Below are 14,694 nucleotides of genomic sequence, written 5' to 3' on the forward strand. Positions count from 1 at the left end.
CCATCTGACGCGCCGGATGGGAGCCTAGGCTCGAAAAACCCCTCCCCTGCCAGGATCCGAGGAAATTGGTGCTTTCCGCTCGCCCAAGATGCCGCCGGATGCCCCCGGCAGGGCAGGGATAGAAGCGAACAGCTCTTCGCAGTTAGGTGGGTACTTTTGTGTGCGAGAAATCCGGTTATACTGATCGTAACTATTGTCCTTGTGCAAGGGGGTGAGGGTGGAAATCTTCAAAAAGACCTCAATCGCTGAAACCACAAAAGCAGAAGGTAGTGAGGACGAGCTGGATCAGTGCTGTGCCCCGTTTGCTCTGCTTCACTGAGAATGGGAAACAGCATGGCAGACCTGCTGCCGGTTGCAGCAGGAAAACTCCACCGAACGGCGAGGTTCAGCGAGGTTCTGAACGCTTCCTTCGCATGGGTTGCGATCTTTGCCGGGCTGGTGTTTCTGGTTGGGGTGGTATTGATCTTCGACACCACAGACGTCCCACACATTAGACACCTGCCTTCGGTACCTGGACTGCCCATACTTGGAAGCCTTGCTCAATTGGGGAGCGAACAGCCTCGACGGCTGGCAGAGTTGTCCAAGAAGTATGGACCGGTGTTCCAGATCAGGTTGGGAAACAAAGTGAGCTCCAGAATGAATCTTCACCCATGTCTGAAAAGCAAAACCAGCTAACCGGTCCATCCTTCTGGCCAGAGGTTCGTCGTTGCAAACAGCTTCGATTCCGTCAGGACACTCTGGGTTGGTAATCAGTCAAGCCTGATCTCGCGGCCGACATTGCACACCTTTCACAATGTGCTATCTTCATCGCAAGGATTCACCATTGGCACATCGCCATGGGATGAATCTTGCAAAAGACGACGCAAGGCTGCCGCCACTGCATTGAACAGACCCTCCGTTGTGTCTTATATGCCATTTGTCGACCTGGAGTCCTATGCCAGCATCAAAGAACTGGTGGACCACATCGGGGGACGCGAGGGCCAAGTCGACCTCGATCCGTATCCCCTGTTTCAACGCCTGGCACTCAATCTGAGCTTGACTCTCGGTTATGGGTTCCGCATTGGCGGCTCGGTCGACAACGATCTTTTGCGTGAGATTATCACCGTTGAACGGGGCATCAGCACCCTCAGAAGCACCAGCAACAACTGGCAAGATTTTGTCCCGCTGCTGAGGGTTTTCTCTGCCCGATCGAACCACGCATCTGACCTCCGGCACCGGCGAGATGTCTACCTGGAATACCTCTTGCAAAGACTGAAGGAAAAGATCGCCAATGGTTCCAACGTCTCTTGTATCACCGGGAACATCCTGCAGGATCCTGCATGCAAGCTAAATCACGGTATGATTTGTAATTTCCTTGACCCTTTTGGCTGCTTGAGGTCCGCCTGAGCCGAGGAAGATACGTTACAATACAAAAACATCCGCTGACCGCGACATTCCCATGTAGCGGAGATCAAATCAATCTGCGTGACGATGATTGCCGGAGGACTGGATACTACTCCGGCCTGCATGCTGCTGGGCACTGCCATTCTTTCGGGGTCCCAAGGAGCCTCACTGCAGAAAAAGATCCTCGACGAAATCGACCGCATCTACCCCGACGGAGACGCTTGGGGAAAGTGTCTCGTGGAAGAGAAATGTGCCTACGTGATGGCCTTTTGCAAGGAAGTCCTTCGCTTCTGGACGGTCATCCCCATGTCTCTGCCACGAGTGAGCATTAAAGATGTGGTATACCAAGGGGCCACCATCCCTGCCGGAACGACGTTCCTGATGGTAAGTCGAACACCTGCCCTAGAAGATGAACTCACCATCCTCCTCGCGTTGTTGTTCTCGTCAGAGTGAGTGCCACTAACCCGTATCCCCCAAGAATGCGTGGGCGGCCGATCACGACGCGGATCACTTCCAGGCGCCCGAAGAGTTCAGGCCGGAACGCTTTTTGGGCCTCGCGGACGGCTCGGGGACGCAGCATTTCGCCTTCGGCGCAGGCTCGCGCATGTGCACCGGCTCGCACCTGGCGTACAGGGAGATGTACGTCACGTTTATCCGGATGCTTGTCGCACTTGAAGTCCTGCCGGCCGAGGATCCGGCGCAGCGGCCGGTCCTGACGGGTCCTCTCGAGTGCAACGCCAACCCGACGGGGTTGTCCATAGAGCCGAAACCCTTCAAGATCGGGTTCCGCGTGCGTGACGGGGAGCGCCTCCGCGAATGGTTTGCACAGACGGTCGATGCCACCAGCCACATTGAGCAATGAGTAGACATGGATATGATGTACTCGAGGGCACCGGCCACATTGAGCAACGATTAGGCATAGATATGATAGGATTCGAGGCCCTGTGATATCTGTGACTCTGGTCAACAAGCCCCTTTGTTTCCCGCCACATTCACGCCGCCGGCCGATGTATCGTTACAGTCCTTTTACTAGGACAGAAGAAAAGATAGACCATGCCCGGGCGCGTCTTCATTTCTCCGTGACTGGTCAATGTCAATAAGCGTAGTCCTTGAAGCAGGCACAGAAGGAGGACGCAATCACGAAGCCATGATGACGAAAGATATTTTCATTTCTGCTACTACCTTGAACGAGCGGTGTTGGTACCCATCCTCGATTTCTACGCCTCTGCCATTCTTGTCAACTGGAGGATCCAGTCGACGGTCTCCTTCTCGGCCGTCACGTTCGGCATGTGGCCCGTCCGCACCGCTGTCACATGTACTCGTCGGCCACTTTCCCGCTCGACCCTCTCGATCCAGGATCTTTGCAGATCGGGAGGCCCGACCAGATCCTCCTCGCAGAGCAAGTACGAGACCGGAATGTCCTTGTACCCAGTCTGTGTCACCGGGTCGAGGAAGCTCTGGGCCGAGTGCTTGGCAAAGTCCCGGACGATGGCAGCCCCCTCGTCAGGCGGCAGATGTTGGAGGATGAGGCTGGCGGTCGCCGCGGGGTCGGCCATCAGCATCCAGCCATGTTCCTGAAGCAATGAGGATTTATGAGCGAGAGTCTGGAGCCGACAGCGGCACGGTCGAGAACAGGAAATAAGCAGGAAACGGAGAAGGAACAGGCTTACATCGACGTCGATGGGAGGATGTTGCTCGGCTGGGACCACGCTTATGGCTCCGCGCGCCGACTGACCGTGGGCGGGGATGATAGCACTCATGTAGCCCAGCCGAACGATGCCGCCCGGTTTGCCCTGGGCCTTCCGCTCCTCTTTTCCCAGGCCTTGGGAGGCTTGGGTCATCGGGACGCCGCCATACGAGTGGCCGACGATGATCACGTCCCTGCCCTTATCGGCTAGCCTTTCGACCTCCTGCGCGAGCACCGCCGCATCGTCGTACATAGAAGGCGCCGTGTGCGCATAGCCTTGCCGACTGCTGGGTCCTACCGTCGGTGGATGGATGCCCTTGATCTCACATCCCGCTTCGGTGACCGCGTCGAGGAGCGGCTGGTAGAGGGGAAGCAGGCAATACGAGCCCGGGAAGAAGAGAACGGAAACTTGGGACATGGTGATAGTTAAGACCAAAGACCTCTTTTGACAGTTCGCGTCATCGAGGCCAGGACCGTGGCGATTCAGAACGGGCCCCCTTTTGAGCTTTTTCCACAAACACTGCAATCGCCCTTGCTGAGACGGACGGGTTTCGGTCGAAATGGTGCGTGTTTGTAATGCTAACACGCGTAGCTCATTACATCCGCTGAGTGTTGAGAGGGCGTTGGTGCTATTCGTTCCTCTAGACGGCCCGGGGTGAAGGTTAATGTCGGATTATCCGCCGGCAACTCTGCCATATCGTGTATCAAGGGACGATTCGTCATGGGGATCGACCAATGCGAGGCGTGACTTGACCAGGCTTTGGTCAAGTTGCCAGGATGGGTTTTATGAATGACCCTCAATGGGACGGAGTCGTTACAGGACCTGGGTCGCAGGTCCTGTTGGCGAGGCTGACTAACCGGAGTTGGGCACCGGGGAAGGAAATCTGGCCTCGCTCGCTTTCCTAAAGAAACTAGCGGGAGTTAAAGGATACTTCGTGGTCTATAATATGATATAACTATAGCTAGTTATATATAACTAGTCATATACACACACAGTCTCTGGGCAATTAGCCCAAAAGTACAAAGGTGGAATGCAATACCAAACCCACCTATACAAAGTCCTCCTCCACACCAACAGGCTCTGAGATACATTCGCACTGTGTGCCGCCCTGTCAATTTTGGCTCTCTCCTGATCCAGTCCCTCAGTCGGTCGACGGTCGGACACTCAGATCAGCGGAATAGGGATCTAGCTTTCCCCGTCCGCCGTGTCGCCAGCGACTTTCTTCAAGGGAACGTTCGGGTCACTGGCAGGCTCCGCGTCGGGGTCATGTTGTTGTTGCTGCGGTGGTTGCTGCTGCTGCTGTTGCTGCTGCTCCTGTTTCTGCTCTTTTTCCTTTTCCTGCTCCTTCTGCACAGGAGGCTCATCGGCTGGCTCCCCCTCCTGATTTCCAGGTAGAGGATCCGCCGCGTCGGATGACCCTGCATCATCACCATCGCTCTTTGCATCTTTGGCATCCTTCTCCATCTCCTTTTCTTTGCCCTTCGCGTCTGCCTCCTTCTTTTCTGCCGCGTTCTTGTCCTCCTTCGGCTTCGGTGGCGCAGTTGCCGGGCTCTCATCTGGGTCGTGCGGCGGAGGCTGTTGAACTGGTGCGGCTGCGAGAGCGGGCACGGCCGCAGCTGGCCCTGGGTTTATGCCCACGACTGGCGTCATTATGGGTGCTGGCGCTGGCATCGGCAATGCCGGGGCCTGTGATCCCCCAACAGCAGCTCGACTTCTCAGAGTTGCCCCTGCATAGTTCCCATCCACGGCCCCCGTCATGTACATGTCTGGGTTGTTGACCGTGTTGTTCCTGACCGCCCGTTCGTACAACCTCGTAAGCCTGGCCACTTCGCTCCGGACCGTCACCGCCGCGGCTCCCCGCTCTCCGCTCTTCCCGTCCCCAGTATCGATGTCGTCGTACCCATTGACCCCCGTGGTGATGCCCAGCCACATGATCTCGGAGTTTTCGATCTCGTCCACCACCCGCTCCAGATCATCCCGGTACATGCGCGCCCGCATGGGCTGGCCCCGCGACTTCAGATACGCAACGAGTCCGGCAATGATGGTGTTCATGGCCCCGAAGATGGTGATCAGGATGTGACTCGACTCCGAGGCGCCCAGGGCAGTCAGTGCGGCGCCCAGGACGACCTGGGACAGCAGCATCGTGTTGGACAGCGACGCCGTCATGTAATAGGTGAAGCGCTGCTTCGAGAGTTGGCGGGTCGCGCGGCCGTACAGGGACTTAGGCGGCACTGACGCAGAAGAACGCGATTTACCACTCGGGGTTGGCTCAGAAGAAGGGACACCCGTCATCATGCAGAACTGCGCGTGCGCGTCGGTGGGTAGGTTGTTGTCGGCGGCATCGGAGGGACGACCGGATGACCAGAGGAGAGGCGTGCGTTCGTTCGGCATTGTTTATGGGTGGAGCAGAGTTGGGGGCCCTTGCCGCCGCTGCTGTTGGTGGATTGATGTTGCTGGTGTCCGACCGACTCTATTCGCGATGATGGTGGCTAACCCGTTGCCTTATCTGGTGGCTGTATTGTATTGTTGTTGCTGAGCTGGTTCTGGTCTGTGTCTGTGTCTATCTGTGTCTGTGTGACCCATCAATGTTCAACAACCCCCGCTGAGAATCAATCATTCAACAGCTCTCTTTCTTGGTAAGTAACCCGTAATGGATCTCGACAAGCCCGCCAGACAGACACGGATATCTCTTTCTCTCTATTCTCTCAAGCTTTGAAAATGACTGCAGTCGAGCTGCACAGCGGCTTCGCTTGCTTGCACGGGACTGGGCCGGAGCACAACGGGCCTTTTCAGCTTCAATATTCGAAGTAACATGAAACAATCACGATGCCCAATTGATTAGAAAGTCCCCTGTTCGTAGGAATGCAGCATCATCATCATCATAACCATCACCACCATCACGCAACGCATGGAGCACGAAGAACTGACGAGCTAGCTCGACTCGACACAAAGCAAGTGACGGCGATGACGACGACGGTCCTTCAAAAAGCAACAAGCACACGGGGACGAAAAAGGAAGATGGATTAGTAGGACGAATGGACAGCAGCAGAAAGCATGTGAAAGGGAAGAAAGAGGAGCTAAAAGAAATTAGGAAAAATTGACGGGGATGGATGGATGGATTCATTGAGCTGAGGCGTCACCGGTCGGTGTGAGTCCAGCTTCAGTCCAAGACAGATCGTCGAAACACTATCCTCGCAGGTTCGCTAATTAATTACTGTACTAGCCAACGTGCTTGTGAATGAATGAATCTATTTAACCGAGCCCACGCGCCCCTCTTCCAGCTGATATGATACCCCTAATCACATAGAACGAAGAACACGACCCTGACGATCATCCGCATTGCATTACCACAACGGGAAACTCTCATAGTATAGGATGGCATAGGATATAGGATAGTATCTTGACCACGACTACGCTACATACGAGAGGGCGCAAGGGGGTTGGAACCGAAACCGTCTTGTATAATAAGGAAGTGCCTAATCCAACTACCTGGGAGTCTCATCAGTCGTATCAATGCATCATCATAACCTGCTCGTGTCAAAACAAACCCGGTTCTCTATTCATGGCCCCTGGAGAAAATGCCGGCTCGAGAGAGAAACATTCCAACTCCCCGGTGACGTACGTCAGAACATAACCCATTGTCCCCTTTCTTGCGCCGTCGAAACACAGTCACCGATCTCCTATCCCCAGGTCGCTGTCCGCGTAGGATTGTGAGAAAAGCCACCAGCGAAGAGACTCGCCATCGGAGGGGCTGCCCGGTGGCCGTCGGGAGGATGACGCATAACTGTAACTTCTCCTCTGCAGGCATTGTTCCCAAAGAGGGATCGAATTGTCGTCAATCGCGTGCACCTGCTGCTGCTGCCTCCCCGGATCCGGTACTTCTCGTTGCGGTTGCCAGCCCCCGGCCGTGTGTCCCTACCACCCCACGCCAGGATGCCATCCGCCCAAACCCGTCGACGAGCCACCCACCCATCCAGCCTGCGCCTGCTGGCTCCGGGCCAGGTTGTGCAGAATCTGCGCCGGGTGCGTGCTGGGACTTCCTCCCAGACCAGAACCGATCGGCCGACTGCCCGCCGCGCCTTTGCCTGCCATGGTCGAAGCCGACCTCGTCTTCGAGTCGCACTGCGTGGTGGAATGCACGTGGTACGCGCAGCCCTTGTCTCGTGCCGGATCCCCAAACTTTTCGATCTGCCACTGCCACACCTTGCGCATGATCAACAGCGACAGCTCGGGGATCTTGAAGAGCTCCTCAAATTCTGCTCGGTCGCTCTCGTCCACCACGCTTTTCCGGAGGTGGTCGTGGTAGTGGCGCGGGTAGGTCATCATGTGGTGCACGAGGTGCTCGATGAAGAACCGTTTCAGCGGCGATTTGTGCGGTCCGTGGAGGTGGACGAGCGCGAGGGCCGAGTAGTTGGGCCGCAGGTTGGGGGATGATGCTGAGTCGGACCCGGCGTGGGCGTCTCGGTCGGCTCCCACGGCGGATAGGCTGGAGACGAGGCTCGCCCGGCTGGATTCCCGGCTGCTGCCATGTCCGCTGCCGATAATATGGTGGATGTGAGAGTGATGGTGCCCGTTGTTACAACCACTGCCACTGGCCCCTCCACTTCCGCTGCCCAGTCGATAATTCGTCCGTATGCAGTCCATGATCCCATTCTGCAGTTCCTCCATGCCAAACTTGTCGGCCATGCAGTACGCGGCAGACATGTCGCACATGTCCAGTCCTGTAGTGACTCTAACACTTGCTGCACTGCTGCCACCATTGGGACTCGTCCCAAACGTCCCAAAGACGGGCAGTCTCCCTCTGTATATCCACTCGACCACGATGCTGAACGCCTTGGGGTCGTCTTCGGGGAGGTAGAGTTCGTTCTTGTAGCCCTCATCGAACCGGTTCTTCTGGAGGCATTTTTCCATGAAGGGGGAGCGTTGGCAGATCAGGTCGCGATGGAGGTGGAACCGTTTGCGCTTGGGGCCGACGTGGACGGTGACGATCTCGGAGGTGGTGAAGCTGGCGCACGCACAACAACAGTCAGAACACCAGAGTGAGCGGAAGGAGCAGAGAGGACACGGAAACCGTGGTGTGCTGGTGCATGTGGAACGGGAAGAATTTCCCCCAAATGTGAACTCACTTGTCGACCTCATCGTCCTCGTCATCATCGTCCTCTTCCTCTTCCTCTTCCTCGTCGTCGTCCTCGTCTTCTTCCTCCTCTTCCTCCCCTTCAACCTCGTGCTTGAGAGAAGCGTCGCTGTTTCGGGGGATCTCGTTCTTCATCTCTCCGCCATCACGCCGTGATCCGTCGGCAGCGGGAGTTTTGGCCTTGGACTTCCCTTTCTGCGCTGTTCCTGGTTGCTGCTCCTCCGGCACCCGAGGACTCTGCGGTCGGGTCGAGGTCGCCGGGTTCATGATGGGTGACTCTGCAACTTGCAGGTTGCGAGCGAAGAGAGATCTAATCATGAAACGGGGAGGACCAAGAGAGGGAAAGAAAGAAGGTGGACTGAGATGACAATTCAATCGATGGAGCCCGGCATTCGAGCGGTGGGGCACGTTGCACGGTTGTAAGATTTGGGCGCGTTGAGCGGCGGCCGGTGCCTGGGTGGCTCCTAAGGATGTGCGTTACCGGCACCTAGAGCCGCTTACTACGCTTTACGGGACGTGATTCCGCAATCAGTAACCCGGACCTGGTATTAATCCTGATACAGTACGAGCTCGGGTACTGATAAGATTCGGTAGTGCTGGTGGTATCGGGGACCGTTTCCCGTCCGAGGGTTGACTGACATCTGATCGTTCCCACGAGGCCCCGTTTTGTTGGATCCAATAGCCTTATGTAAGTCGGTCCCTGTGGTCGAGTCTCATCCTCAGCCAGCCAGCCGTCTGCCTGCGGTATACAGAGTGATACTGATATGAACCCCCGAACTATAATGATACACGGATAGCTAGCCCATCGCCCGACAACAACCACTAAAAAACAAACAGAACTTCGCTGGATACCAACCAGCCATCCCTTCCTGTCACTCGGTAGGATTACACTTGACCTTGCCTGGCCCCTTGGGTTGGTGCCAGGACTGCGTCAACCTCAATCCAATGCCCATGACGCGAACCTAGCGCTTCCTCGCTCCTCCAACACCGTGCCCAGGTCCATGTGCATCGAAATCCATCACAGTCCCTTCTTGTAGATGCTCCATGTCGGCGGTAGGAGGTGGTGGCGGTAACGTCAGGGGAGGCGGTGAGATCGCATGGCCTGCATCAAAACCACCTTCGGCACTGGATTTTCTAACCCTCTCCCGCTCCAGTTCACGTCGCAACTCTTCGTTGACGGCATCTCTTTCCTCCAGCCTCCTCCGGGCACCACTTCGGTCCAGTAACCTGGCCTCCCGCTCGGCTTTCAACCTCCTCTCCAGTTCTCGCAGTCGATGGATCCATTTCTCCTGGCCCTGACCGCCGCCCGCGCTCCCTGCTGTAATGCTCGCAATGTCTGAGCCCGACGCCGTGCTCGGTGGTGCAGGAGGGGCTTCTCGTGGGGGAGGGGGCAGGGAGAACTTCCCATCCGCCGGAGCGTTGAAGGGCCCCGCCGGAATCATCAGGCCACCCCGGTCCCGTTCGCCGCCCTGTGCGTAGCCGGAATGACGACTCGAGATTGAGTTTGATCGCAACGAGGTCACGTCGCCGCTCATGCTGGCGAGGTGTTCCACGATGCCAGTGGAATGATGTCGCTGCAGCTCCATCGTTCGAGTGCGCCTCATGCTCGAGGAGCGAGCGGGCACCCCAACCGTGCCGTTCACAGCCCCGTCAACCTGACCTGGTCCCTCATTGGACATGATGCTCGAATAGCCAGAGGCGCGGCTCTCGTTCCGGTCCCGTCGGTGATGCAGGTTGTGGTGTGCCTGTTGCTGTTGGAGAAGCTGGAGCTCGGCCTTCAGTAACCGGTTCTCTCCCTTCAATTTGCTGATCTCAGGCGTTCTGCTGGACTTCGGCGTTCGAGCCCCGGTGTCCATGCGACTCTCCATTTCCGACATCTTGATTTTCATCTGCTCCCAGCTCTCTTCGATACGTTCCAGCTTCCGGGTCCGCACTTCCAGGGTCTGTTCCAGAGCCTGGTACTCCTTATATAGCTCGCGTTCAACGCGTTTGATCTTGTCTTTGAAGGTGGACAGTGTCCCCTCGACCTGCTTGGCGGCTAACAGCAGATTCCGGCTGAAACCAGGCCAGAAGAGCATATTGCCAATCACTTCTTGAGAAGGAAGGTTGCCATTGATCAGGCTGTTGTTGTGGGCCCAGTCCGGACCACACATGGCCGAAAGCCTTTTCCAGAGGTTGAGCAACACCTGGTTCCTCTCCGATAATTGTTCTTTGAGTTGGGTTTCCATCTGTGCCATCCGCTTCCTGTCGGTCTGGCGGAGTCCTTCGAGTTCGGCAATTCTGGTGGACGCCGACGTGAGCGCCCTCGTGGTCGAGTTATGACCCTTGTTGGTCTTCTCAAAGTCCAGTTTGTCTTGTCGCCGGCCTGCCTTCTCTCGCTCGTAGGCGTCAGCCAATTTTCTGCACTCGTGGCTCGTCGATTCGAGCAAGGCATCACGATCGGCAAGCAGATTCTCTGTCTGCTCGAGTCGCCTTCGGACAGATTCCAGGTCAATGGTTGTCTGGTCCAGTTCGCGGCGCATCTTGGTGACTGCACTAATCAAGCTCGCACGAGAGCTGTTCGGGTCTCCAATGATGTTGCGGAGACTCTCCTCCAATTCGGACAACCGCTCCTGGTACGATTTGGCTTCGATGTCGCGCGCTGAGAGGGCTTTGCGGACCTTCCGGAGTTCGTCCTTCGCGCCAGAAGCTTCCCGGTTGAGATCATTGATGACTCGTTGCACCTCTTGCTTTTCCTGACTGGCAACCGCGTCTCGTTGTGCCCGTTCCTCGTTAATCCGCCGTTCGAGTTCTCTGCTCTTATCTCTTTCGGATTCCAAGTTAAGGTGTACTTTCTTGAGCAGGGACTCCAGATCCCCAATCTTGATCTTGTCAGCGTCTTGCTCTTCACGGAGGAAGGCAATCTCATTATGACTGCTCTCCTGCTGCACCGTCAATCGTTGCACCTTGCTTTCAGCCTCGGCGAGCGTCTTTTCGAGATTCTCCAGCTCGCGGTTCGCGTCGTCAAGTTCGGCCTTGACAGATTGGTACCGCGCCAGATTGTGCTGCGCATCCTCTTCGAGACGGACAAGACCTTCCGCGGCAGATCGCATCTCTGCCTGCAGCGCCTTGACGTTCTCGACCTGAGACTTGAGTTCTCCTTCAAGCTTGGCACATTCCTCTACCTTGGCGTCCAGCTCATCTCCCAGGCCGTCGATTTCCTCTTGAGCCTCGCTCTTCAATTGCTGGAAGGCTTGGTCTTGCTCCTCTGCGTCCCGCAACGCATTGTCGCGTTCCTGCGTGAGCAGGAGAAGTTCCTCGTTGAATTGATCCGCGTCCGCTTGTGCCTGGGCATCCACGGCATCAAGTTCTGCAAGTGCCTCGTCAAACTGATTCTGAAGGTTCTGGTTTTCGAGTCTCAGCTGTGACACTTCGTCACGAAGCTCGTTGATCCTCGTCTCAAGAGCCTCGCGCTCTTGGTCGCTCATCCGGGACAATCTCGTTCCATTGCTTGCCCGGGAATGAGACCGTGCTCGGGACGCCGACCGATCGAGAATACTGTCTCCCGCCACAGATCGAAGGCCACCCATCCGGCCGAGTTTCAGATCTTCGATTTCCTGGTACAGCCGCTCCTTCTCCTTATTCCGAGACGTGAGCGTAGAAGCTTGGGCGCCAATCATCTTCTGCAGCTCCGACACCTCATGTCTTAATCTCTCAATCTCGGCGTCTTTGGCATTTGCTGCTTCGACACTACTAGACCTCGAAACAACCGAGCCGCCAATCTTGATTTTGCGCGAGTTCGACTTGCCGGACGCGAATGTCTCGCTCCTGAGCTTGGAAACCTCATCCCGAAGACGCTTGTTCTCTTCTTCGGACTGCTCACGCGCAATGGTCTCTGCTTCAAGCATGTCCTTCCACATGTCGCGTTCTTCCCTCGACCCGACATCCGAAGTAGTGGCGCGAGTGTCACCCAGGGACTTGACCATTTCGGCGAGCTTCCGCTTCTCCGTTTCTTTGGCGAGGTTCTCCTGACGGAGCTTCTCGATCTCGATCTCACTAATTTCGATTCTTTCTCGGAGATAGATGACTTCTTCCTCGGTGGTTGGACTTCTTTCCTCATCGGTGGCATACCCTGGATCAGCATTCGGCGAGTCGCGGGCTCCTGTCTCCTCGAGTTTCTTCTGTAAATCTCGAACCTGCTTCCGTAAATTATGATTATCCTTTTCCAACCTCAATCGGTCGGACTTTAGTTGTACATTTTCCGTGATCATCTCCTTGATGCCGTCCTCGGATCTCTTCTGCAGCGCTTGATCCAAGAAATGAATCTTCATTTTCAGGTCGAAGTTCTCTTTACCCAACTTCTCCACAGTGCTTCTGTGCTCTTTCAAAGTTAGGCCCCGCTTGGGGCCCGGTGTCATTCCTATAATCGTGTTGCTCTTTTCAGGGGACATGCTGCGCTCTTGCCGGTATTGGCGAGCAAAAGTACCAGGGACTTCCAGATCTCTGGCATTGTTGGAGATGACGGCATCGGTAGGCATGTTGAAATTGTAAACCGATGCGCGAGGAGTAGAATATCCGCCTGCCTTGTTAGAGTTGGGGCTCTCTTCCTCCAATGTCGTCAAGTCAGTGGTGCCAGCCTGTCTCTGCGACCGAGATTCATCGTCGCTAATACCTGATATCCCAGACATCATACTTCCTAAGCTGGCTTGTCTGGAAATCGTGGCCCTCGCTTTACGCTGCGCGCTCGAATCGGGCAGGGCCCCTCCGGATTGTAGCGCAAAGTCTGCCCCCACGGTGACATCGCTAGCGTCCGTATTCGAGCTGGCCATTGAATCGTAGGAGAGGCGCGCCTGGGAAGATCTCTTGTGGAGGTATCCTGGTCGCCTTGTCCCTTGTTTAGATGTGCTTTCCGACCCCTCTTGCTGTCCGTCCGTGCTGGGTGGCAGGCCCAAGTATCGATTCTCGTTCTTGCGAGGGGTAGCTTCCGCATCGTCCTGGGCACTCCGGGACCTCCTCTCAGGCCTGACCTGGTCTTCTGTTTCATTGGCAGTCTCGTATCCACCCATGGTAGCCAGAGATTGAACTCGTGAGAGGGTTCGGGCGGTGGCGGCGGCGGTAGGGGAGGATGACATGCTCTCCAGCATGGACGTGGTGGGCATTTGACGAGTGGACCCGTCGCTTTCGACGCTGTGGCGGAATTCATGTCGTTCTGGTGCAGGAGTCTTTTAAGCGCCAGGGGGTGTGCGAGGGGACTGGGAGGGTCGGCCAGCCACTTGGTTCTCTATGTCGTCCGACGGGTAGGAAATCTGGATTGGATGCGGCTTCTTACGCACGGCTACATTGTCATTGACCACGCCGAACAAGTGCGTGTCATCTGCACCAGTAGCGGTCGAGCTCTTTTCTACCAAGTCGGAATGTTCGGGCAGGAAGCTGGACTCAACATCCAATAACTTCTTGTTCATCTCGCTTTCGTCCAGGGTCATGTTGGCGGGCAACTCGAGATTCGTGTTTTCGTCGACGGGCTGCAGGAGGCTACTCGGGTCTCTGTGACCGACCATAAAAGAAGAGGAATCATGCTCGTGGACAGGCGAATCATTGTCGTCGCTTCCCAGGGATGCCACGTCGTCCTCCTCTTCTGGATCGAACCCACCGGGTACCCTCGACGAACGGCGCTCGGTGCGAGGCCGGTTGCTGAGCATTGAGGATGACATTGTACGGATTTGACGGTCGAGCCCGGGCTATTATTGTATCGTGGGCATGCGCAACGATAGGCCGATGTATTTCGAGCCTCTATAATCCCGTGGTGCGGACATCTGTGTGGAGAACAGAGAGGGTTCGACGCGCGCTATGACGGGGTTTGGGTGAAGCAGCGCGTTTGTTGTCTCTAGGGCTCGAAGATAGAGAGGACACAAGAGGGGAAACCGAGGGGGATGCCGATACCGCGAGATGAGGTGGTCACTTGCTTGCGCAAAGTTCAATCGACTGGGATAGTGAATATGTCCGGGGGGTGAGAGTTGTCCGTCACAGAGACCAGGTCCAAAGTGTCTGCCCGTGCTGCCCCCTTCTCTGAAACGCTACGCCAGACTCAATCCGGGCAGGTCATCAACATGAGGCATAGATCCACTGGGAGATCAGCCAAATGTATTTGCGTCTGACACAGAATATATTCCGTTCTTGGCAACTCCAGGCACACTCTATCGGTAAATCGCCCGGTCAGACAGAATCATTCCGCCTTCCCATCTGGTCGTCTCAGGAGTTCTCTTTCGGGGAGGGCTGCGACTCGAAGGCCCCCCTAACAGTAAGCAAGCGAAACTGACCAGCTATTAGTGGCACCAGTAGTAGTGGCCTTGACTGGTGTGATCTCGCCATGACTGGGCTCCTTGCGAGCAATAGAGCCGTTAGAGAGTGATACCAACCCAAGACTAACAAGTACCCAGTAGTACTTACTCGGTATCTGCAATAGCTATCTCGTAGATGTGGACGATGAACACTGATGCAATCAGGGATGCT

General features: G+C 56.0%; 5 protein-coding genes across 5 annotated transcripts; 1 reads left to right on the forward strand and 4 right to left on the reverse strand.

Annotated features, from left to right (window-relative positions):
- Window positions 1-333: 333 nt before the first annotated feature.
- AYL99_06171 (phenylacetate 2-hydroxylase) lies at window positions 334-2,245 on the forward strand (the record flags this gene model as incomplete). The annotated part of the gene is made up of 4 exons (XM_018837681.1): window positions 334-624; window positions 697-1,336; window positions 1,445-1,767; window positions 1,862-2,245. The coding sequence occupies 4 exons, from the start codon at window positions 334-336 to the stop codon at window positions 2,243-2,245; spliced, it is 1,638 nt and encodes a 545-aa protein (XP_018692241.1).
- Window positions 2,246-2,600: 355 nt separating this feature from the next.
- AYL99_06172 (hypothetical protein) lies at window positions 2,601-3,488 on the reverse strand (the record flags this gene model as incomplete). Its single annotated transcript, XM_018837682.1, has 2 exons — window positions 2,601-2,957; window positions 3,054-3,488. The coding sequence occupies 2 exons, from the start codon at window positions 3,486-3,488 to the stop codon at window positions 2,601-2,603; spliced, it is 792 nt and encodes a 263-aa protein (XP_018692242.1).
- A 768-nt stretch (window positions 3,489-4,256) lies between these two features.
- AYL99_06173 (hypothetical protein) lies at window positions 4,257-5,462 on the reverse strand (the record flags this gene model as incomplete). The annotated part of the gene is made up of 1 exon (XM_018837683.1): window positions 4,257-5,462. One exon carries the CDS (start codon window positions 5,460-5,462, stop codon window positions 4,257-4,259), a length of 1,206 nt encoding a protein of 401 aa, XP_018692243.1.
- Window positions 5,463-6,986: 1,524 nt separating this feature from the next.
- Window positions 6,987-8,472, reverse strand: AYL99_06174 (hypothetical protein; the record flags this gene model as incomplete). The annotated part of the gene is made up of 2 exons (XM_018837684.1): window positions 6,987-8,076; window positions 8,198-8,472. 2 exons carry the CDS (start codon window positions 8,470-8,472, stop codon window positions 6,987-6,989), a joined length of 1,365 nt encoding a protein of 454 aa, XP_018692244.1.
- Window positions 8,473-9,167: 695 nt separating this feature from the next.
- AYL99_06175 (hypothetical protein) lies at window positions 9,168-13,895 on the reverse strand (the record flags this gene model as incomplete). Its single annotated transcript, XM_018837685.1, has 2 exons — window positions 9,168-13,393; window positions 13,514-13,895. The coding sequence occupies 2 exons, from the start codon at window positions 13,893-13,895 to the stop codon at window positions 9,168-9,170; spliced, it is 4,608 nt and encodes a 1,535-aa protein (XP_018692245.1).
- Window positions 13,896-14,694: the final 799 nt, after the last annotated feature.

The sequence above is a fragment of the Fonsecaea erecta genome (genome assembly GCF_001651985.1).
Source record: "Fonsecaea erecta strain CBS 125763 chromosome Unknown Scaff5, whole genome shotgun sequence".
NCBI lineage: Eukaryota > Fungi > Ascomycota > Eurotiomycetes > Chaetothyriales > Herpotrichiellaceae > Fonsecaea > Fonsecaea erecta.